This window comes from Vanellus vanellus (genome assembly GCF_965231255.1).
Source record: "Vanellus vanellus genome assembly, chromosome: 2".
Lineage (NCBI taxonomy): Eukaryota > Metazoa > Chordata > Aves > Charadriiformes > Charadriidae > Vanellus > Vanellus vanellus.
Window position 1 is genome coordinate 157,551,728 of NC_138906.1, and position 23,551 is coordinate 157,575,278.

Genomic DNA, 23,551 nt, shown 5'->3' on the forward strand with positions numbered 1-23,551 from the left:
TCAGGAGCAGATGATCAGGACTTTCTAAAAATTTGGCTGTGCTCAGATAGAGAGACCTTGAAATGGAAAAAGTGAAGTCTTCTCTCCATACCAAGTGTACTGTCCTTTCTTGGATACCACAGCCTCTCCCAGGGGAGAGGAAATGGAAAATGCAACTGTTTTTTCTGCCAGTTGTTGAACGTCATGAAGCGCAGGAGGCTCAGGTAGTTTTATTCTTTATTATTTGGGGAATCAGTTTCTGTGGAGAAATACTGAAGGGTCACAAGGCAAGTTGTGCTGCTTTTGACTGGGATAGAATTAATTTTTTCCATAGTAGCCTGTAAGAGACTTTGTTTTGGATTTGTGCTGGAAACGATGTTAATAATACAGTGACGTTTTCATTATTGCTGAGCAGTGCTTACACAGAGTCAAGACTTTTGCTCCTTCACTCCAGCCAGTGAGTAGGCTGGGGATGCACAAGAAGTTAGGAGAGGACACAGCCAGGAGAGCTGACATCATGCTCAGCAATATAAAGCTTGGGAAAGAAGAAGGAAGCGGGGGGACATTTGGGGTGATGTCATTTAACCATTACACATGATGAAGCCCTGCTTTCCTGGAGATGGCTGAACACCTGCCTCCGATGGGAAGTAGTGAATGTATTCCTTGTTTAGCTTTGCTTGCGTGTGCGGCTTTTGCTTTACCTATTAAACTGTCTTTATCTCAACCCACGAGTTTCTCACCTTTACCCTTCTGATTCTCTCCCCCATCCCACCAGGGAGGAGTCAATGAGCAGCTGCGTGATGTTTAGCTGCCAGCTGGGGTTAAACCACAACACAAGTACACACCAGAAAATAGCTCTCCAGTACAGCCTCTTAGCTGCAGAGCACATATTGGTGGCATTGGGTTAGAGCCATTCCTGGAACACAAGGCTGCTTGTAGAGCTTCATATCCATTAAAAAGCTCTCCACTGTCCCACTACTGGTAAGGAAGACGATGAGACCTCTGGTGTTAAATACAGTGTGGCTGAGCATGGTGTTTCATAGGGCTATAGTGTTTATATAAAGGGAGGACAACGTGCTTATCAGGTATGTGTTTTTGACATAGTGCCTACCACAACTCTAATCAAAACATCAGGCTTTGTGGCAGGTGTGTGTTAAAGTCTGCAGAGCCTCTAGTTATGCTGGCGTCTCACTCACTTTTTTCACTACAGGACTCATAGAGCTGAACACCCAAAGAAAGCAGCATTACAAAAAGAGTCAGTATAGCAACTTGGGCTTAAGATAGAAAGTGAGAAAAGAGAGAGCAGCAGATGCATTTTATCACTGAGTTATTATGAGTATCACTTTTTCTAAGTAGAGTCCTGCAGATCAGCTTCTGCCAAGGAATGTCAATCTCCACTAGCTATTGCTTCTGAAAAAAAATAAATCTTGGAAAAGTAGTGTGGTGGTGAAACTGCCGTTTCTCTTCCGCAGTGCAGTGTGTGGAGCCATTGCTCTTGAAGAGGTGTTCGGATTTTAATCTTTGCTCCTTTATTCCCTTGTTGCTTCCCACCATTAACAGTATTTCAGAGCTTCTCTGCATGACTCCCGCCATGGAAAGCACTGAAATGAGATCCATTGACCTCAAACTTTTTCTCTTCAGGGATCTCACAAGTAGCATAAGTGAAGTTTGTGCTTGTTCTTCCCAGTATTTACTAGTTAGGACATGTGAACGTGTCCTGTCGTGTCTTTGGTTTCTGTGCTGTGAGAGAACACTGAAGAGTTTTTCTTTCCCGCGCCTCCCCCTGAACTCCTCTGTCACCCGTATGATCTGCTCCGTACTTTGTTTTTACAGGAACTACCAGTACCTGCCATACAACGAGAGGAAGCCTTGTATCTGTGTCAAGAGCTACTGGGGTGACCAGACCTTTCGTCTGTACTCTTCCAACACTCTTGAGAAAATGGCGGATCACCTGGTAAGTGGCAACCACCCTCCCAGGCTCATGTATTCAGCAGAGTATGGCAGTGAGAGGACACGTTCCCCAAAACAGGCCTTCAAAATTTCCCCCAGCTGCATTCCTTGCTGTTCATTTTGTGAAAGGGTAGCTGATATCAGCCCCCCCCCCCCCCCCTTTTTTTTTTTAACCAAATTTCTTTGATCTATTAGAGCTACTCAAGCATTCCTGTCCACAATTTTTACATTTTTTTTTGGCTGTAGGGTTGTCTTCTTTTCTCAGAAACATTTTAGTCTTTGTAAGAAGAGTCAAGCAATTAAAATACGAGATATGGAATAATTCCATCTCCTGTGGCTCTTCCTCTGATGTCTTCTTGCCCAGACCACATGGTTTAAACTGTGTTTATGCTGGAAACTCTTTAAAGGGCACCTTTTGGTTTTAGTTTTCCTAAAAGCATTGCTAGATACAAAATGGCATATCATCTCGTGGGCTGTCACTGTGATGCCCTAGTCATACTGTTTTCCCATAATGACATTTTTTTTCTACCCTTGTTTAAATTTGACAATCAACAGTCTCAAGCAAGTAGCAGTATTTTTTTTTTTTTAAGTGACTTCTAATATTGAATAGTTTAATTTGGGGCCCTCAGATTAAGAGTCTGATTCATCCCTCATTTATCCTTATATACCTCATGAGCAACAACACTGAAGTCATACTCATGCAAAGTTGTGTCATGAGAAGACAGTGGCTTACAGGCCAACATTTCCAACCCAGGTATTTGAAAATTAAACATCTGAATATATATATGGAGAGATTTGTTTGTCAGTGTACCTGAACACCCACAGACCTTGCTGGAAATCCGGACATTTATTTTGGTTTGTAAGAAGAGATGCCATTTCTCAATGATAACAGTAGGTGTTGCGGTAGACCTTGCATATGGATTTGGGTGCCCACTAAAGTTTGAGAAGTTAACTCCAACAACTTGCTAAATTTAAGCAGCAGGGCTAGAAACAGAACCAAGGAAAACTACAGTTTTTCCTCCTACCTAGTGGCGAATGTTTCCCATTGACTGATCTTCACTAAAGAAGTGAGAAAATGAAGCTGCTCCAAGCAGTAGTAGTTTGGACTAGTAGTTAGAGACTGGGGAAAGGTCAAAATAAATCTTGCTGCGGGAGTCTTCTCTCTGCGCTCTTCAAGTGTAGAGATACATCAAAGGTCCTGTTCTGTCAGATTACAAAGTTGCCTCCCTCATTCTTGCTAGTCATACAGTGAATAATGGTGTTATACCACTGGCAGAATGACAAAGTGCCCTCCTTTACATAACGGCTTTTTCATGTGTTTTTCACAGGAAGAATCATTAGAGCAAGTAAAGGACTTGATCAAGGTTTCAGAGATTGCATCTGAGGAGAAACTGAGAATGACCCTAAATGATTTTATCAATCAAAGCAGGTAACTACATTTACTAGAGGCATACAGAAAATCAACTTTATCTGTTCACTACGAATTCGAGCCTAGACAAAGAACCTGATAATAAAAAAGTACAGTAAATGGACTGAGATATATATTTTATCTATTCTGCTATAAAAGCTAAGGCCTTCCCAAATTGCAGCTTATATTTATACAGAGAAAATATTTTATTGTTATTTTCAATATTCAGTATTGACAGTAGACTGCTGCCAATCAGAGTCATATTATTTTGGCTTTCTGGACTCTAAGAATAGAATGTATATGGGATAAGTAGGATTTAATAAAGTGTGTGATAGACCTACTGTAAAAAAGGACAAGGTGAACATAAAACCAAAGGATTCCACATGCTGAGATAAATCACCCAATGGCTTCTGTGTCAGATTACATGATTGGGCTCAAAACAGATATAAACCCTAATTTCTAGATATTAACCCTGTTTCTGTGAAATGTGGTGCAGAGTTTTTCTGCTCAATTCTTTGAATCTTATAGGTGATTGATATTTATTTTAGAGAATTTCAGCATCTCTGTCATCTGGTTCATGTACTGCAGCAGACAGAGAACATTTCATTCCAATGTATTTTAGGCGCTCACATTAAAAAAATAACACATTTAAAGAACTTGTTATTCTTGTATCCTAGGGCCTTCATTACCATTGCTGAAAAGAAGCCCAAAGGGTTGAACTACACTGCTTTGGACAGAAAGAGACTCATGCTGTTCAAGCAAGAGCTGGTATGTGTGTTTTTTCCTTTAAGCATCAATGCAATAATGTTAACTGAAAGCATGCTGGTTGTACACATTTTAATTTCTATTTGATTTCACCGTACTGGAATGCTTTGTAATTAATATGAATATAGTATCTAAGAGCATTTTTTTAAATAAACCCCTCTGTGCTTAGTAAAGAGTAAAGATACCCTAAAATAATTCAGAACGTGTTGTTTTCAAATACAAATATGACATTATAATAATAAGCTGATTTTTCTTTTCCATGCATCTTAAAATGGGATGATGCTGAGTTCAGTGGAAAAACACCAAATTAACACTGCTGTTAGGCGTTTAATTACTGTGGTGGGTCTGAACTTCAAGACTAGTAAAGTCTGGCATTTGATATTCTTGGACCCTCCAGGGAACCAGTGAGAAGAAATCAAATTGGGTGGAGGTCGTCTGAATGTTTACTAGCTTTTTGTAGAACAGAATTTTGTTGTGACTCCTGTGAGGACCGAGGCCTAATAATTCCAGGTGGTAATCACAAGTCTCTTGGGACTTCCATACGTGCAATATATCTATATATAAAAGAAGAGAAACTGGAGGGCATTCATGTTTTATGTTACTCAGCTCCAAAGAGTTGATCATTTTCTGTTGTGACAAAAAAGGTAATTGTTACCTTGAACCAAGTGTCTCCATCTTCTCTTTTCAACTTGGATCAAAGACTGTTTTCTCATCTTGTGTTCTGTTGAAACTACTTGATAATGCATAAAAAATACATATTGTCTTTCCTGACTGCAGGAAGCAATGTCCAGTGATGCCAAGGCAATTGTTCAGCAGCAGAAAAAGAAGATGCCACTGGATGAGATGATGCGTGAGACTCAGAGCTTTATAGATAAAATTCGATTCTTGGTTGATGAGGTAATCCACACAGAAGTTCAGATAAATCTAAAATCCAGGGCTTGACTTTGATTTTCATAATCCCATGTGAATAATAACTCCTGGCCTGGTTGTCCAAAGAGTTGTTCTTTAGATATCTGGACCCAATCCTGTTTTGCATTAAATGGAGCTTTTAACAGACTAGGGTAGGAAACACGGGGCTATGTGATATGGAGAGAATGCAGTACGGCGAGTTTTTTCTTCTTTTTTTTTTTTTAAATAAGGTCATCCCATATGTGACCTGGTGGTTTGGAGACAGTCTGTTTTCTGATCTGAATTCATGTCTCCACTTGTATGGACGTAGTGATTTGGACTGGTATGAGCTCAAGGGTCTCTGTTCTATATTTCACTGTGCAGATGCTGCTTAGACATGCTATTAAGCCTGAGAATAACAGAAGATCAGACACATTTGGTCAGGCCAAAATCCAGCCAGTGGAGTGCTGTCCCTCTGAGAGCTGTCTGTGCTAGCAAACTAAACAGGGCCACGGCTATTCCCTGGCTCAGAGGGCAAGTGGCACAGCCTGGCATAGTTTGCAGCCTATGCCCAAATTCTCTTCCTTCCCAAAACAGAGTGACCTTGCTCACAGTGCCTCCTGGGAACAGCCCTTGGGCTGGTCTTTGCTTCAAACCACGTTCAGGCTTTGCAGGGGGAAATGCTATTTGGGGCAGGGCAAGGCGATGTCATGGAGCATTCACACAAGCAGGATAGATGATCGTATGCCAGTGCTTGAGTTTGGCCCTAGTCTTTTTTGGTTTGCTGGTATAGATGAAGTTGATGGTATTTCCATGTTAGGTACTTTCAGCTTATGCAGTCTGTGGGTAAGTTATTTCCTGAGACAGAGTTTTACCCAGATTTTTAGTTTTAGTTTGTCCTGCATTGATTTACAGAGTGGATGCTCCTTAATCACTCTACAAAGTTCATTAACTTCAGCTGTGGTTAGGAATGGAGGTTTGGACTGCAAAGCATGAAGTAGCAGCCTCTTTTATTCTGGGTGCACATCTGCCACTCCACAGGAGCTGTGAGGGAATCAGCTCTTGGTAGAGAGTGTTTAACAAAATATAATGGTGCTCGCTCATAGAAAGAATTGAGTTTTAGTTCAATACTTGTTGTTTAATAGCCGCAGAATACAGTGCCTGATGTGTTCATCTGGATGCTCAGCAGCAACAAGAGAGTTGCATACGCGAGAGTCCCAGCAAAAACCATACTCTATTCTCCAGCGAAAGAGCAGAGAGGCAAGGACTGTGGGAAGATCAAAACCCATTTCCTGAAGGTGAGTTTGGGGTGCTCCGCAAACACAGGTAATGCCTGGGGAGCATTCCGTATTCAGATATCTTCCAGGGGTTGTATTTTACAGGCTCATCTTTGAAACATACTAAAAATGTGTACATGTTTATATCTGCCAGCAATTAATGTTTGCTTCTTAAATTTATGCTTGTCCTTCTTTAAGCACTGTATCATTGCCAAGCTTTTGGTGTATGAGTAATTAATCTTCTCACTAGTTGTTACGGCAAGTGTATAGCATTGTTTATCTATAGCTGTATACATAAACAGATAGAAGAGGCACAGCCTCTTTGCTGGCAAAGATGTCAGAACGCAGCACGTGGAAGTCTGAGAGGAAACTGGTAAGAGATCAGCACACAGCAACTCAGATAGCGAGAAAACCTAGGTATTCAGTGGTAATACAGCAATTACTTATGCTTGCTATTTAAAATGTACCTAGGTTTGTGCATTATATGTCCAAAATATTGTTATGGAATTACTAATCTCGAAGGAATGTCTTAGTGGATATACTTCTACAAAGGCAGTGTGACCAGTAGTACCTGGCAGTGGAATGTTATGCAGTGTAATTGTTACTATGGCCATCAGGAACAACCCAAACACACAAGACAATAGTAACTTCATATAACAACTTTTTAGCTGTGTAGTCGCATGGGAGCACTCCCATAAAGCACAGCTGAAGAGCAAATAGAAATATCTAAGCTCCTAATGGTTGCCATAGGTACTTGCTAAGCACAGTACTATTTGCCTGCATGAACAAAAGAATAACATAGTTAACTCTCCAGCCCCTTCAGTATCAAGAATTACCTCAGGAACAGATAATACTAAACACTGAGCTTAGCAGAGCTAGATGAAGTGTAAGGGAGAGGAAGGAAATAATAAGTATTGTTTGTCAGGACTAGTAACATCTTATACTGGAATATGTTTTCTGACCTGTTCAATGGAGTAATATTTTTAGTAATACATGAAATTAACTATTGGAGACCAGCAAAACTGCATGAAATGCAAAGTGGGCTGAAGTCTGGGAAAAGTAGGGTATTGGCTAGCACTGATATGCTTGCAGCTATTAGGTAGCCTGCACAAACCTCTGCATATTAGGCAGTATTCCATTTACATAGATTTTCAGCTGAGCAAACTGCTAATTTCTTCCCTAAGAATCACAGAAGTTTCTTGTACTAAACAAGTCCCAGGGCCACTCACTGTGGAGAAATGCCATTTATGAGTGTATCAACTCAGTGAATGCTCATTTATTTTACTCCGGCATGGTAGGACTCAGCATCCAGCCATCTCTCTTTCTTGAGCTTGTTGGTGACGGGTGGATTTTTTTCTTCAGTTACCAGGCAAGCGCCCACTGGGCTGGACCGTGCAGGCAAAGGTGGACGTATACCTGTGGCTTGGACCTGCCAGCTATGCCCACAGCATCATGGAGAACTTGCCTGTAGGATATGAGACTGAAATACCATCTAACACCAGCTCAGGGCATAGCGTTGTGCCCTCACCTGCCTGCCTGCTGTATAAAAGTAAGGCACTGTTTCTTCTCCATATTAGCGATTAAGAGACATGGCCCCAAAAGCCCTGATTCAGAGGGTGGCACAACCTCTGTTTAAAGTAACAGTTCTAAGATGATGACGGCTTAGCATTTTTCATCAGAAAAGGCTGGTTTCGTTGCCAAGTCATCAGTCCTGCCACTGACACTTTGCAGATGTCAGGGAAATAAAGGACCTGTTCACTTGCAATTTCTGTTCCCTGTGCCGTGGGTCGGTCCTCTCGTAATGAGGAAGCACCCTTCAGTTCTCCTGCTGAAGCTATCATGCTGAACACTGAGTAGATAAACCGGTGATGGGAGATAAATCTGGCAGTTAACAACCTTGCAGTAGAGATATTGATTTTAAGTGAATACAGAAGTCTTACACAACTTCTGTCTCAGGTGTTTCTTTAGTGAGACAGCACTAGCAACAGTTCCCCTTGTCAGGTCCTGGCTGGACAGCAGGTGATGAATCTTCCCTTCCTACCTATGCGCTGCATCATTTCCATGAAGCTGACATAACTGTTTTCTTTGCGATGACGTAGCCCTGCACCTCTTCCAGCTGAGAGCCCACATGTATCAGGCGAGGGGGCTCATTGCAGCTGACAGCACTGGACTTTCTGATCCTTTTGCAAAAGTTACTTTCACATCACACTGTCAGACCACGAAGGTAAGTTCCAAAGTCTCTTTCAGTAAATGAAAACACTTTTCTTTTCTTTTTTTCCAATTAAGCCATGAAAAGGAAAAATCGTGGTTTTGCAGGGAGGTACCTAGCAGGAAAAGTTAGATGCCTGTTGTTAAAGGGCAACTCCTGACAGTCCAGTGGAAGCAAGACAAAAGTTTAGGTGTAACCTGTTATTCTAACATGTGGTGCAGTAGGACTAGTTTGTTTTAGCTCAGATGTCAGATAATCCGGGCTACTGGAACGTTGTAGCAAGTGAATTACCTTTCTCTACATCTTTTTCTATATGTTTTAAGTTTGGGCTTTTGTCATTGCTTGGTATGAGGATGAACCCCATGCTTCTCTTTTCCTGTAGTCTATGCGTGCAATGATTGAGCAAAGAGTGAAGACCTTTATATGGCTTCTGTAGCCATGTGAGCCAGCATGGCTCTTTGCGCTGGTGAGGCCACATCTGGAGTACTGTGTCCAGTTCTGGGCTCCTCAGTTCAAGAAAGACAGGGATCTGCTGGAGGGGGTCCAGCAAAGGGCTACAAAGATGATGTGGGGATTAGAACATCTCTCTTATGAGGAAAGACTGAGGGACTTGGGACTTTTTAGTCTAGAGAAAAGAATATTGAGGGGGGATCTTATTAATGCTTATAAATACTTAGAGGGAGGGTGCCAGGGGGATGGGAACAGTCTTTTTTCAGTGGTGCCCAGTGATAGGACAAGAGGTAATGGACACAAACTTGAACACAGGAAGTTCCATCTTAACATGAGGAAGAACTTCTTTACTTTGAGGGTGGTAGAGCACTGGCGCAGGCTGCCCAGAGAGGTTGTGGAGTCTCCCACTCTGGAGACATTCAAAACCCACCTGGATGCCGTGCTGTGCAACTTGCTGTAGGTGACCCTGGTCTGGCAGGGGGGTTGGACTAGGTGATCTCCAGAGGTCCCTTCCAACCCTGACCATTCTGTGATTCTGTGAATTCAGCAAAAAACACTGGTGGGTTTAGAGTGGCAAAGTTGAAATGAGCTGAAAAGAGAGAGTTGTTAGACTTTCTGCACCACTTAAGTGCTGCAAAAATGTGCCCATAGGGAGTGGTCTCACATCGTCCTCGGGCATTTCCAGGGGGCAAATGGTCTCCTGTAGACATGGAGCCTCTAGAGAGAAAGGGGAACTTCTACGGAACTCCACCAAGAAGAGTTGAAGTACAGCCCTGGCAAATGAGCAGGACAATAGTCCCTCAAAGAACATGAAAACTGACTTCCAGAGGTCCTGAGCCCTCTGTAACTACCCTGGAGTTAAAATGGGGCCAGGAGTTCTGAACCCCGTGCCACAAGCAGAATTTGCTGGGCCAAATATAGTCCTGCTTCAGAAAAAGTATTTAACTCCCCCCATCCAGCTCTTCCCCCCAAAACCTCCACAGAAGACTTTTAATTTAATTAGTTCTGAAATTCCTCTGGCACCTTCTTCTCTAATGAAGCAAGTTCTGTAGCATGTGCCAAAGGGAGAAAGAAGCATAAACCTTTCTGTCCTCTAAGTCGTAGAGGTCTGTTTATGCTGCTTTTGCCTCAAGAACATGATTTTTTTCCTGTAATGTGACTTTAACTTCTAACAGAAGTTGGTGGAGGAAGCCAATGAAGCTAGTGTTTAGATGCACCAGATTCAGGAAAGTAGAATTTGGCCCAAGAAAAAAAGGATTTTATAAGTACAGAAGTGTTAAATTTATTCACTGCCTGAATAAAATATTGCAGCCAATAACTTTCTTGTTTTTAGAAGACTGTCAGCCAGATGCCAATAAACTGTAGTCAAGAGCCTTATTTCCATTCAAAAGAATGATAGCAGGTTATGAATCATTTTGCAGTTGGCACATTTTTCCTTTTTAAATGTTATCTTTGTTAAATATATTTCCTGCCAAGACAGTTAAAACATTGTCCGTGATGAAATGCCATAAGCATCCACATAAGCCAAATTACAGCAAATTAAAAACTATTGATTTATTATGAGTGATTCAATAAAATATTTTTCTTTCTTTTTTTTTCTTTTTTTTTTTTTTTTATAAAGTGTTACGTGTCATTACACTGAAGTAAAAACAAGATTGAAAAAATGTACCCTGGAGAAGTGAAAACCGGCCTCGGGTTAGGGCAAAGGCTTTATTTTAACAGTATCGGTGATGCGCCTGCTTTCCTAAATCAACGGTTTTCCTTTAAATTTAATACTGAACTTTGTCTGTACAGACTGGTGGTCATGTATTGATATGCCTGTGAGGGGTCTGGGAGGCAAACAGGGAAATGAAGACACCAGAGATACCAGTCTCAAAATGAAAGAGTCACATTCTTCTGGCTTGAAATTGTTGCTGTAAAATGCGGTGTCTCAGACAAGGGAGATGTCCAGGCCGTGGGAAAGGATGTCACCAGCAGATCAGCACATCCTGCTGAAGCACAACCCAACAGTTCATAGCTCGTTAAGCTTTTCCTCTCTTCCATTAGATCATTTCTCAGACGTTATCCCCCACCTGGAACCAGATGCTGCTCTTCAACAGCATTGTGCTTCATGGCGACAGAGAGGAGATCGCTCAGTTCCCGCCAGAGATTGTTATCGAGCTGTATGATGACGATGCAGTGGTAAACTTGAAATCCTTCTTAGTAAAAAACTCAAGCTCTCACATCTTACTGCAAGTGTAAAAGCAAAGCGTGTCTCTGAATAGGTATTAAATGGACAATTGTCAATCAACATGGATGACCCTGGTGAATGAAGCCCAGTGTTACAGTGGTTTCCAATTTACCATCTGAAAACAGTCCTGAGACTCACTTTATGTCTTTGCAAAGCCGTGGCCTTGTTTTTTCCCAAGTGAATCTTGCTCCCAAAGACTGGCTTAGAGACATCAGAAGCATCTTGCCCCCACCTCCCTTGCGCTCCCTTGTGTATCTAAGTCTGGGGAGACACGGATTTATCTCTGACCGCGCAAACTCTCACACAGTCTGACTGACTGAATATAGAGCTCAGAAACTTTGAGTGCTCTGAAGAGGTAATAAGTACTCAGCTCTTCCATTTGGATAGCTGCCTTGCATTTTACCTTGCTGTTTACTTCAGGAGAAGTGTTTTTTCACAAATACTAAATTCTGCATCATTTTGTCCCCTATGACGGCTCTGAAATTCAAGTGCATTTGACACCTATATTCTCCCTTTTTTAGGGAAAGGCAGAATATATCGGGTCTACAGTGGCTGCCCCTGTGGTGAGACTTGCTGATCAAAACTATGAACCACCTAAACTTTCTTACCACCCAGTTCATTGTGGAAGTCTTTCAGGAGGAGACCTTCTTGCTACATTTGAACTTCTGGAGGTAAACTAGACTTTCTGGACCATGACACTTTTGCACCCTGGGCTCACAAAAGCAGCTGTGGCATCAAGGCCCGCCACCCCTTGAATTAATGGGAATTGCAACTAGAGCAGGGCCCTTCTGCTGTTGGACCTCATAGTCCGTATGCAATCTTTATCACTCCCTCCACCCTGCCAGGGGCCACTGTCCACACACACACCACTGCCAGCCCCTCGCATGCTCTGAGTCTCATTTGCCTGTCACTTGCCCTGCCCTAAATTGGGCTCTGGCCTGACAAACCACTGTGAAAATCGCACCACCATTGCAATGACCTGCCCTCTGGAGTAGCGCATGGCCACATGGCCCTGACTTTAGCAACATCAAAGCTCTCGATACTACTTTCCCACTTTGGAAAAGGGAGTGGTGAATAATAAGGAGTGGATTAGGGAGACTGAGTTTTCAGATACCCCTGACATATTAACAGAAATGTTACACTGGTTTCCAACTGCAAGACAAAAGGCAAATTCAGCTTACATCTAGGGCTAGCCCAGCAGACACGAGTGAGGTATATTGTGCCTGGGATTTCAGGGAATTTCACTGCAATTTGCCGAGTCACCAGTTAGAGGAAACTTCTCTCTGCTGAAAACCTACAGCAGTTTATTCTGAAATCTGAAATGGGAAAAATGTGGAACTCTGTGACACACTTTACAGATATCCCCGAGATAAAACAGGCTTTTATGCATTATGGGCTAATTATGTTCTTAGTGAAATATGACACCATGTGGAACATCTCATTATGGTGGGTACCTAGGGATAGAGTCTAGTCCCTTAGCCGTAATTTTCCCCTTTTTTTAATTGAAATCCACTTTTTGGTGAACAAAGAGAGCATTGTATTTTGTTTTACCATCTTTTGGTACAAGGGAAGCAGCACTGCTTCTGGGATCTATCCAAATATACCCCTAAGACTTCTCTAGAGAGTTGACAAGAACTGTAAGTAAAGACCCTGCCATCCTTATTTTCATGCTCTGTATTATTCTTCTTGGTGACAACATTCTAGAGCATCTCACATGGCAGATAATAGCAATATGGACATTAAAGAAAATTTCAGGGAAAGGTACATATAAACATCTGTCAGGCTTCAAAGTACTCCCAGAGCTGATTTGTCAGTGGCTCCTTCTAATATCAGGGGATTACTGATGATGCTTTGTGTGAGGAAGGAAAGGAAAATCTCTCATCACTAATTGATCATTTTTCTGAGCCCATAACCTTTCCCATGACATACCATGCTTGATAGCTCTGATCTGCAGGTACCGTTTGGTACCTGCAGAGCAAAATCCTCTTGTAAACACACCTTGTGAGTATTTTCCTCTACTGTCATTTGAGTGCTAGATCATTCTTCACCTCTTGTTCTGTGCAGCTTCACTGTGGCCATGAAGCAAAGTCCTCTCTGAGTTATACCAAGCTAATTTCACTGAAATTAAGAGAGTTTCACTGTGTAACACAGAAATACTCTCAACTCCACTAGACGTTGTTGGATCCAAGAGCCAAGAGGATGATCCAAGGGCTGGAGCACCTCTCCTATGAGGAGAGGCTGAAAGAGTTGGGGCTGTTCAGCCTGGAGAAGAGAAGGCTCCGGGGAGATCTTATTGTGGCCTTCCAGTCCCTAAAGGGGGCCTACAGGAGAGCTAGGGAAGGACTTTTTACTCGGGCATGTAGGGATAGGACGAGGGGGAATGGCTTTAAACTGGAAGAGGGCAGATTCAGATTGAACATTAGGAAGAAGTTTTTCACTTTGAGGGTGGTAAGGCACTGGAACAGGTTGCCCAGAGAGGTTGTTGAGGCCCCATCCCTGGAGGTGTTCAAGGCCAGGCTGGATGTGGCCTTGGGCAACTTGGTCTAGTGGGAGGTGTCCCTGCCTATGGCAGGGGGGTTGGAACTCGATGATCTTCAAGGTCCTTTCCAACCTAAACCATTCTATGATTCTATGATCTTGGAAAACTGGGGACTTCGCAATATATTGGAGAACTGTTCAGTTAACCTCAATACTTAATAAGAACAAAAGCGAAAATCCAGGGAATCTTGATTTGATATCACTCTGAGGTTTTGTAGTCTTGGAGTGCAGTTTAATCAAACCCTACATGAGACAATTCTGTCCTCAAATGTGAGATCTGTCCAGCCTTCCTCTCCTAGGCCATGTCCTGGGGAACCAATCCCTTCTCACAGCTGTAAGAATAGATTCAAATAGCTATGTAAATTCTATTTTTTAAAAAATGGAACTAAATGGTGCAGTTTAGAAATTACATACGCATAAGTCACTGTATCTTGCAGATTAATATATTTTTCCTGATCACCTGTTATCAGTACCCAAGTCAGATAATGCAAAGGAAGTGGGTACCCTGAAATGTGAATTGTGTGCAGGGATATGACAGCTGGTATGTGGTCTGGTTCAAGTGGTCTTTGCCTCTTATCCATTTATTCTTTTATTTAAAGCATCAATTAATCTATTATGGGGTAAATTTTTGGACCATCTAATGTCAATTAATATAGAGTTGAAAGCTCTAAATATAATTAAAGCTAAACAGGTAGATTTCTAGACAGTCAGGTATTGTTCACAAAGTTGTTTCTCTTTGGCTTTCTAAACAGCATCACATAGGTGGCTGATACAAACCAGATGCATGGGGGAACAGCAAAATTAGACCTAGATATCTGGCCTCAAGTTTTATGAAATCTATTAAATGAATTGCTTTGGTTTTTTACTTTTTTTTTTTCCCTTATTTAAAGGGCAGTAAACCTATGCATGTGAATTATTGCTCTTCATTATGTATTAGTTACTCACATATGCTGCAGGTGTTATGCTAGAAGATACGTTTTCCATTCATCTTCTCCTTCACCTACAACATACTAGGGAATACATCCTTTCTCCCTTAAGCTAATTAAACTCCCACGCAACTGTACATAGCTGCAAATAATAGGCAGATGGCCTAGTTAAAAGAAGCAGAAGATCTCAACTTCACAGGTCCTTTGAGAGCTGTATCTCAGGTGCTTCACTTTTCAACGGTGAGAAGTTAGCTCAGTAACGATGAAGCACTCCAGAAGTTGTGTTTCTTTTTCCCAGAATCTTTATGTACAGTATGCTTTAGGTACTGTACTTCAAGAGAATGCCAAGGAGAGCTCTGCCTGTAGGTTTATAGCTCACCTGTGGAACGTGTGTTCCTACTGTTCTTGGCTATCACAGCCTGAGCTTTTGGTAGGAGTGATCATCAGGTCCTGGCTTTAACTGTTTTATGTAGAAATTTGCTAAACCAGGCCAGGCTTCAGGTCTGCCCTGCATGGACTGATAAGGTCATAAATACACCGTTGAAAATTAGGAAGGGATTGGGAAATGAAGCCAAGGAGCTTTCCCACAGAAGGAGAACCAAACAGGCAGCAGAGCCTGGAGCATGGCAAGAGGCAAAGAGATAGTCAAGCCTCAGAGCTGTGGTGGGGCGTGCTCTCCTCCCACCCACCTGGCACAGGGCAGTCCTGCACTCCCAAATAAGCTCCTGAATACCCAAATAAGCTCCTGAATGTGGGGCAGGCTTACGTGCAGTCGCACCCAAAGGACATAAGTGCCGTCTGCTGCAAGTTTTTAGTAGTTGCACACAGAAGACTGAGCCCTAATGATGGAGATTTGCAAGTTCTCAAGTGGTGACAGTAGGCAATAATGCAGGACCACTCTTCCACAGTGGCTGAAGAGCATTATGTCTGTCTGGCAAATGTGCGGTTTAGCTGATGTGTACTGTCTGTTCATCAGCTGTTTTAAACTAGAATCAGATCTAGAATTTTCCCGTGAATGTCTTCTAAGTAATTTTGCTCAGGATTTCTGTTAAATAGAATTACCATGCTTTCCATTTTTAGTAAATTACCATGCTTCAGTACATGCATGTCTTTAGGGCAGACTATGTCCTGCTAGGACAAAGGAGACTTTTTTTTTTTTCCAGAAAGATGCATAAACCCAATCTATTGAATACTCTTCCTGCCAAGTGTTTTAGCATCACAGCAGGGCAGATCGCAATCCAGGTCGCATTCTTCTCACAGCACAACCCGTCTGCTCTGCAACATGACTTGTAAAACTGCATTAAATTGGTGTGTTCTATGTACCGTTCACAGACATATCTGATACTGGTTTTATTCTTCCAAAAAACAGCTTAAGTTATGACTGCTTAATTTTTCAGATTCCTCAGTCAGATCCAGACAGACTTCCCCCACTGGACCCACCAGATATTGGCCAGATTTACCCAGTCCCAGCCAACATCCGACCTGTTTTAAGCAAGTACAGAGTGGAGGTGAGTTACTTCGAATATTTCTGTTTCCAAATCTCAGCTCCTTTTATTCTCTTACTGAACTGTAACAGTAAGAGATGATGATTTTAAAATTCTAATCAATAGAAATCACATAAAAATAGCATGTAGATCCCTAAATAAGTGTGGTAGGCTCAGGTCAAATTGAATCTCCAAGGCTGGGCATGCGAGGCAGTGCTTCCACCTGAGGCCAGCAAAGGTGACATCTCCATCCTGGCCTGCTGGGACAGGACTGCACCCACAGCAGAGAGTGGCTGATGGACCTGCGCTCTATGCACTCAGGGAAGTGTCTGCTGGATGGAGAGCATCCCCTTGCAGCTGACCTCACTGGAGGTGAAATTCAGATCAGCCTTTTCTGGGTCCCAAACTTCAGCCAAGCCGTGTCACCTACCTATGTACAAATGTTTGCACCTTCTCTCCCTTTGTCTCTTGCACCATTTGGACCCAAAGTCCCCTTATGTTAGAAAGCAGGGAACTGTGGCAGCTTTTCATGTTAGTGTAATGCCTGGATGCTTCCCAGGCCCACCGCTCCCTGTCGCTCCTCCTGCAGCCTTCACACCACCTGCTTATTTGCCCATTTTGCTGTGCCGTCAGATCCTGCTTGTGTAACCCGGTGGCGCTTCCCCAGAAATACTCCTTTGGGAGCCCAGAAGCAGTGTGAGCTTTGCCTTCAAAGATCAAGCAATTGACCTGATGAAAAGGGGTGAACAATTATTATCTCTGCTATATCATTTAGTTAAGCTACTGTTTTTGGTACATAGGAAAGAGTTTTTGTTAGCAGCATTCTTTTTTTTTTTTTACACCTGACATTGGAAGGTAAATAAGCCCATGAACTACTCTGCTGATGCTAAAGGGACAATTTAAATCCTTAAACGTAGGGGTTCCTCTAAGTATTGTGTTACGAAGGCCTTCCCATCACCCTGCAGTAGGATTGCTTTGTGCTGCTTCTACAGTTTCTTTTTTACACTGCTGTGACATTGATGACAACTATCCCTAAGGCACCCAGCTTAGAAGCATCATCACTGTAGGCTTTTTGTTTGGACAGCTGAGCAGAGCAGCCACCCTGCCAGAATGATTCAGAGCTTAAATAGATTAAATTATGTTTTGGAAGTGCATCTCTGTCTCTTTTGGTTCTGGAGAGAGCCCAGGACCAATCCATTCCTCAGTCTGATACCTCAGGCACCTTAAAATCAGCGAAATTGCGTCCAGATCCAAACAGTTTAATTGCTACGAGAACAGGTTTATAGTGGAAGTGCACAAATATGTAGTGAAATACGAACACTGGAGGGTATCCAGCAAGGAAATAATACAGAATGAATATAACATAACTATTTTTGTTAAGATATTATAAATTCTATCTCACACTGGTGGAAATGGCCATGAAGCCACTGTAGCTACAGAAGTATGCCCCAATTTTAACTGAGAACCTCTGACAACAGAGCAGGATCTCACCGATCCTCGCTCCCCTCCAGTGCCCCTTGCCACTCCCCGACTCACACAACTCCTCAGTCCTGCCAGCGTTCAAGGTGTCCACAAAGGCCCCCACACTCCCTTTTAGTTCCAGCCCTCATTTCAGATTCATGAGACTCACGGCTTCTCTCACCAACTATAACGTAACTTTCTCTCCCTGCCCCAGCCGTCTCCTTCAGGCCTCCCCCAGCATGTGCTGTACAAAGTCCCCTTTTTCCTGCAGACCCCTGTTTTACAGATGCAGTCTCCTTCTTGTCCTCCAGAGCAGGAGCACAGTCCTTTGAAGGAAAGCTGCTTGGAGACCTCCTGCCATCCGTTGCAGACCTGAGGGCTAGGTCAGCTGGCAAACCTCTGTTAATCACCTCTGCTCCTACAGGATTTGTTTGCTCCTTCAACAGCTCTGACACTTTAAACAAACTGAGCCCATGCTGTTTGCCCGAAGAGTCCCCTTGCCCTGCTGAAAAGATGACTTTTGCAAATGTGATTATTATGGCTTGCTGTTGGCAATAACTTCTTGATAACAGTTGGATGTTATTAATTACTTTAACTTCCACCATAATCCTGATGTTTATTTGATATCAGATTTAAGTTGTTAATTTTTTTCTGGTAGTCCTGCATTCATTCCCAAAGGGATACAAGCAGTGACTTCCTGACCAGCAGACTGAGAGGTCTCTGCAGGTTACCAATGTTTCTCTCTGCCCACCACAGGTCCTGTTCTGGGGTCTTCGAGAGCTGAAGAAAGTCCAGCTGCTCTCTGTAGATCGCCCCCAGGTTCTCATTGAATGTGCGGGGAAAGGAGTGAAATCCTCCGTCATTCAGAGCTACAAGAAAAATCCCAATTTCAGTGGCCTTGCAGACTGGTTTGAAGTGGTATGTACAGCATGCTGCTCCTTCACTCTCTGTTCTCCAGTTAGGCAAGGTGTTAATTACTAATTTCCTTCCTTTCTTGTCAAATAATTTCCTCTGTGTCTTGATTAAATACTAAGTGACATCAGTTCTTATGCAAAAGCTACTGATTTGAATATACTTTAAAAGACACCTGCTACAAATGTATGATAAAAGAAGGTGATGTTTCTCATATTATGTCCCAAGTAATCAAGGAAATATATAGCAATCAGATTCTCACTGATAGGTTGGAACTTGTTGGCAAATAACAGGGATATTTTTAGTCTTTTTTCCTTTTTAGTGCTCAGTTTCCTTTGTTTTCTTCCAATTCTTTTAATTGTCCTTCATGTGTTACTGGGCTACTAAGGGGATTGACCATTTCTGGCTCATAAGCTCTGGACCTTTTAATATTGTCGCACTTGCTGTTATGGACTGGAAATGTAATAATTGCCTGTTGGCTAGGTTATAAGAGCTGGTGTTTTCAGTGGGCAAAAGTCAGCATCAGAAAAAAATAATCTGTTTGATTTGCTTTAGTTGCTAGCATCAAGGGAGAGGTTTATTTATAAGATAAAAGGATATCAAAACATGAACCTGGATACTGAAGTATAATTGCTACAGTATTTTTAGCTTCAATTGTACGTCACGTGTCAAAAGAGCTGTTTTCCCTTTTGTAATTCATCCTATAAGGCATGTAACCACCCAGTGTCCTCATCTCATGGTTGGACAAACTGAGGCAGATAGGGCTAACAGACTTCAACAAAGCAGCAGTGGCATTAAGACTCACAACTTCCAATATAGCGTTCATTCCTTCTGAACATTCCTGATTCTCCCAGTTTATTCCAACAGGAGATGCTTGTATGCGACAGCATGGGACTCAATTCAGTAGCACAGTCCATATGGTCCACTCTGTATTCTTAAGGGCAATGCTTTCTCCAGACTTTGCAGAAAACTGTGGACAGAACTATATTGCCTGTGGTGTATGCATTTTGCGTTTTGAGTGTGGGGAGAAAAAGGGAGGGAAGAGTAACAGTCTTATTGCCGTGCATGACAAATATTCTATACGTGTTCTATATTCTCTATTAATTCTCCTACTGCTGTTTGTCCTTCTCCACTAGGAGCTGCCTGAAAATGAACTCCTGCATCCACCACTAAGCATCTGCGTTGTCGACTGGAGAGCATTTGGGAGGAGTACTCTTGTTGGAACACACACCATCAATTGCCTTAAACAATTCCTATGTAAGATGCAGTTGGGTCCTCAAGCTACACCAAACAGACTAGACATTGTAGAAATTGAGAAAGGTAAATGTCCAACCCTCACCCCAAATACAAAGACAAAGGACCTGCTCAGAGGCTTAACGCTAGGCACATGCTTAGAAGAGATGCTTTATTGTGTTGAGTGTAGGGTCAAACCCTTAATATAATCATTTGATGATCACCAAATGCGATGACAGCATTTCTGGCAGAATGTTACCTAACTTGCCAAGTTTCAATTTCAGCTTCGTCTGAGTCATCCCAGCCTGCTGAGTTATCCCGAGAAGAACCATTTTTAGCTGATTACATCTACGCCGAGGTGGAGCAGGGTAAATGTACTGTGGTAGAGCCAGACCCGCATCTTGCAACACTTCCTGCCCCTGAACCGGAGCACTCTGCGTCTGAACCAGGGAAAGACAGAAAACAGAAGGTGAGTATAGCTGAAACTGCCAGTTAACTCTCTGTTGCAGTCTTACAGACTTTAGCCTTTCCTTATAGAATGGTAATCTCCTACTTATCTCAGGATCAGAAATTCTGGGTAGTGATGTTAACACCCACGCTATCTTGCTGACCCTTAACTGACCTGGTTAGCAATGCAGCTCTGACCCCACATAATTTAATTACTTCCATTAGAGATACTTCCTTTCTTTCCTTTTGTGCTAGATGATCATCTAGCACATGGGCAAGTACTACTGGAGCAGTAGGATTTTTGGTTTTCCTGGCCTTGAATGATCTACTTAATTGCAATGCTCTCACTGTGATTGACTGTTTCTGGGTCCATGGTGTTTAGGCAGGGATGAAAACCCCCTTGTGTTAGATGCTGTACAAATGTGGGGTAGAAAGTCTGTTTCCAAAAGATCTTATGGTCAAAGTATAGAATTGATGTCAGTCTGGGTAGAAGAAGATGGGATAGTACAGGAAAACAAGGCAATTCTGGTCAGAATGGCTTTTACAGTACAGTATATGCTCTAGATTGTACACATTGTTTTTTGTTCAGATGCACATGCTCCTCTTTTCTCTGTAGTTTCTCCCATCACAATCACTCTTTCATCCAGCGTGACCTGGACAGGCTGGAGAGCTGGGCAGAGAAGAACCTAATGAGGTTCAACAAAAGCAAGTGCAGGGTCCTGCACCTGGGGAGGAAGAATGCAAAGCACCAGTATAGGTTAGGGGCGGACCTGCTGGGAAGTAGCTCTGAGGAGAAGGATCTGGGGGTCCTGGTAGACAGTAAATTATCCATGAGCCAGCAATGTGCCCTTGTCGCCAAAAAGGCCAATGGAATCCTGGGCTGCATAGGGAAGAGTGTGGCCAGTAGGTTGAAGGAGGTCATTCTCCCCCTCTGCTCTGCACTGGTGAGGCCACAACTGGAATACTGTGTCCAGTTTTGGGCTCCCCAGTTCAAGAAGGACAGGGAATTACTGGAGAGAGTTCAGTGTAGGGCAACTAAGATGATTAAGGGATTGGAGCATCTCCCTTATGAGGAAAGGCTGAGAGAGCTGGGACTCTTTAGCCTGGAGAAGAGAAGGCTGAGGGGAGACCTTATTATGGCATACAAGTATCTAAAGGGTGGGTTGAAGGAGGATGGAGCCAGGCTCTATTCAGTGGTTCCCAGTGACAGGACAAGGGGCAACAGGCACAAGTTAGAACATAGGAAGTTCCGTTCAAATACATGGAAAAACTTCTTTACGGTTCAGGTGACAGAGCACTGGAACAGGCTGCCCAGGGAGGTTGTGGAGTCCCCTTCTCTGGAGATTTTCAAGACCCGCCTGGGTGCAGTCCTGAGTAATGTGCTCTGGGCAATCCTGCTTTAGCAGGGGAGTTGGACTAGATGATCTCTAGAGGTCCCTTCCAACTCTGAAAATTCCGTGATTGTGTGATTCCATGATTCACAACATTAAAAGCAGAGGATGTAGGACTGAGTTTCATTTCAGAAGCTGTTTCTGCAGCTACTTGAAGCATGCTTCTTTAACCTGTGATGTTTCAGTGATCAGATGTTTCCAGCATCCTTCATAATTAGGAGGTCAAAGGAACTGCAGGGATGACTTGTTTCCTAGATGTACACACCAGTCTGGATCTTTCATCTGGTACAGAACAATTTTAATGTATGACAGCAAAGTATAGTAAGAAAAGAAAACCCTGTAATTTAACCATCTGTGTTATTTTAATTATCATTCCCACTTATCTATCTATCATTCCCAATTATCTCTCTTTGCTCCAGCCTCCCCGGCCAAGCTGACAACTCTCTGTAAGGGTGTAAGATGAAACATGCTTATTTAACAAGGGCCAATCTTTGGGCAAGAACAAAGTTAGTAAGATTTGCCACATGAGCAGGTGACCTTCAGGATACGATTTCAGCTTTTTGTAAGAAGAGAACAGCTGAACTGCAGCAACTGTTGGGACTCTTTCTTCTTCCAAAAGGCAATAAAGTAATAATGGGAGTTCTTAAAATACTTGCAGACTGAAGTGAGAGAAACCAGTTTGTATCTGAATGTTTGCATCCCTTAAAACATCATTACCTATTTATCTGTCAAGATTTGCCTGTTGTATGGGTTGCTCCTGTGACAATGTCTCAAATGTTCAAAGTTTTGGCATCATCAGAAGGTAATATAGAGATAGCTTTAATAATATGATGATCATGGTGAAGTGTCCTGGAATGAAAGACAGAGACACTAATTCATATTGCATTTTATTTAGCTCTTGGAGATTGACATTTTCTTCATATACATCTCTTCATGCTTGATGTCATGAGTCAGGTGATTAATTTTAATCAGTACAGCAGTGGTTTTCCCATGCTTTGGTAGGATATGAAAAAATCCATCCGACGATCAACAAGGAGGAGAAAAAGAACAATTGCAGATGAATCGGCTGAAAATGTTATTGACTGGTGGTCAAAATACTACGCTTCTGTGCTCAAAATGCAAAATGTAAGTCACCCAGCATGCCCAAAACTCTCATAGATGAGCAATGTCGTAAAAGTAGATTTACTGCTGAATGATTGCTTTTCAGTATTACATTCATAATGAGGAGTTTGTCCACTGTCTTTTTCTTTTGAAAGGCAAAAGGATTTTTTTCCAGTGAGGGAAAAGCTGAAGACAGTAAGTAAATTATTTGCATTTTTCTATTATTTTGTACTACTAATACTTTGCTTCTCTACTATTTTACTGTCAACAATTAATGTCTGGTAGCAGAGTACTGCCGGTATACTGAGCTCTTTCCTCTGCAGCTGATCAAATGGAGGGTGGGTTAAAGCTTCACAGGCAGTGTTGAGTTAACATGAGTTTCCTGACATTCAGATCTCATGCACGAAGATTTGCAAAGTCAAAGTCCTAAATGATAGAAGGTGGAGGTTATCCTAATCTGAGGTTGCATTTGTAACAGGTTCATAAAAAGAAGTTTCTCTCAGTTTTGAATCCAATTCAGGATCAATGATATAGGAACAGCTTCTGCTAGGAGACTCCATAGTCATGTGTGTTACTTCCATATCTGAAAAGCTTTGTGTCTAGCTCAGGCTCTAGCGGAAAGTTTTTACACAAGAACCTAAAAGAATTGGCCAGAAATAGGCTCTGTGTATATGCATGCATATATGTCTCCATACAGATATACTCCATGACTTAACAGGTCCTCCCACAATCAAACAGAGTTCTAGGAATTTTTGTTTGTTTGTTTGTTTTTGACAAATATGACTGCTTAAGTGGATTGGGAAAGAAAACAAAAGTTTACATTTACACAGAGCTGCTATTCAGAATTAACCTATAGTGTCTTCCCATGCCAGAGCTGACTGCACTTCACCAGTGACTGAGGT

General features: G+C 42.4%; 1 protein-coding gene across 1 annotated transcript in view; it reads left to right on the forward strand.

Moving 5' to 3' along the window:
- FER1L6 (fer-1 like family member 6) overlaps nucleotides 1-23,551 on the forward strand; it is a gene marked incomplete at both ends in the record, with an annotated part of 81,759 nt that overhangs the window by 33,891 nt on the left and 24,317 nt on the right. The window contains 15 exons of the mRNA XM_082479020.1: nucleotides 1,813-1,933; nucleotides 3,258-3,358; nucleotides 4,015-4,105; nucleotides 4,880-4,999; nucleotides 6,136-6,288; nucleotides 7,630-7,816; nucleotides 8,367-8,491; nucleotides 10,973-11,107; nucleotides 11,678-11,827; nucleotides 16,018-16,128; nucleotides 18,322-18,483; nucleotides 19,614-19,797; nucleotides 19,995-20,179; nucleotides 22,551-22,673; nucleotides 22,805-22,844. Of these exons, the coding sequence (XP_082335146.1) occupies nucleotides 1,813-1,933; nucleotides 3,258-3,358; nucleotides 4,015-4,105; nucleotides 4,880-4,999; nucleotides 6,136-6,288; nucleotides 7,630-7,816; nucleotides 8,367-8,491; nucleotides 10,973-11,107; nucleotides 11,678-11,827; nucleotides 16,018-16,128; nucleotides 18,322-18,483; nucleotides 19,614-19,797; nucleotides 19,995-20,179; nucleotides 22,551-22,673; nucleotides 22,805-22,844 (1,988 nt within the window). The remainder of the gene's footprint in view (nucleotides 1-1,812; nucleotides 1,934-3,257; nucleotides 3,359-4,014; nucleotides 4,106-4,879; nucleotides 5,000-6,135; nucleotides 6,289-7,629; nucleotides 7,817-8,366; nucleotides 8,492-10,972; nucleotides 11,108-11,677; nucleotides 11,828-16,017; nucleotides 16,129-18,321; nucleotides 18,484-19,613; nucleotides 19,798-19,994; nucleotides 20,180-22,550; nucleotides 22,674-22,804; nucleotides 22,845-23,551) is intronic.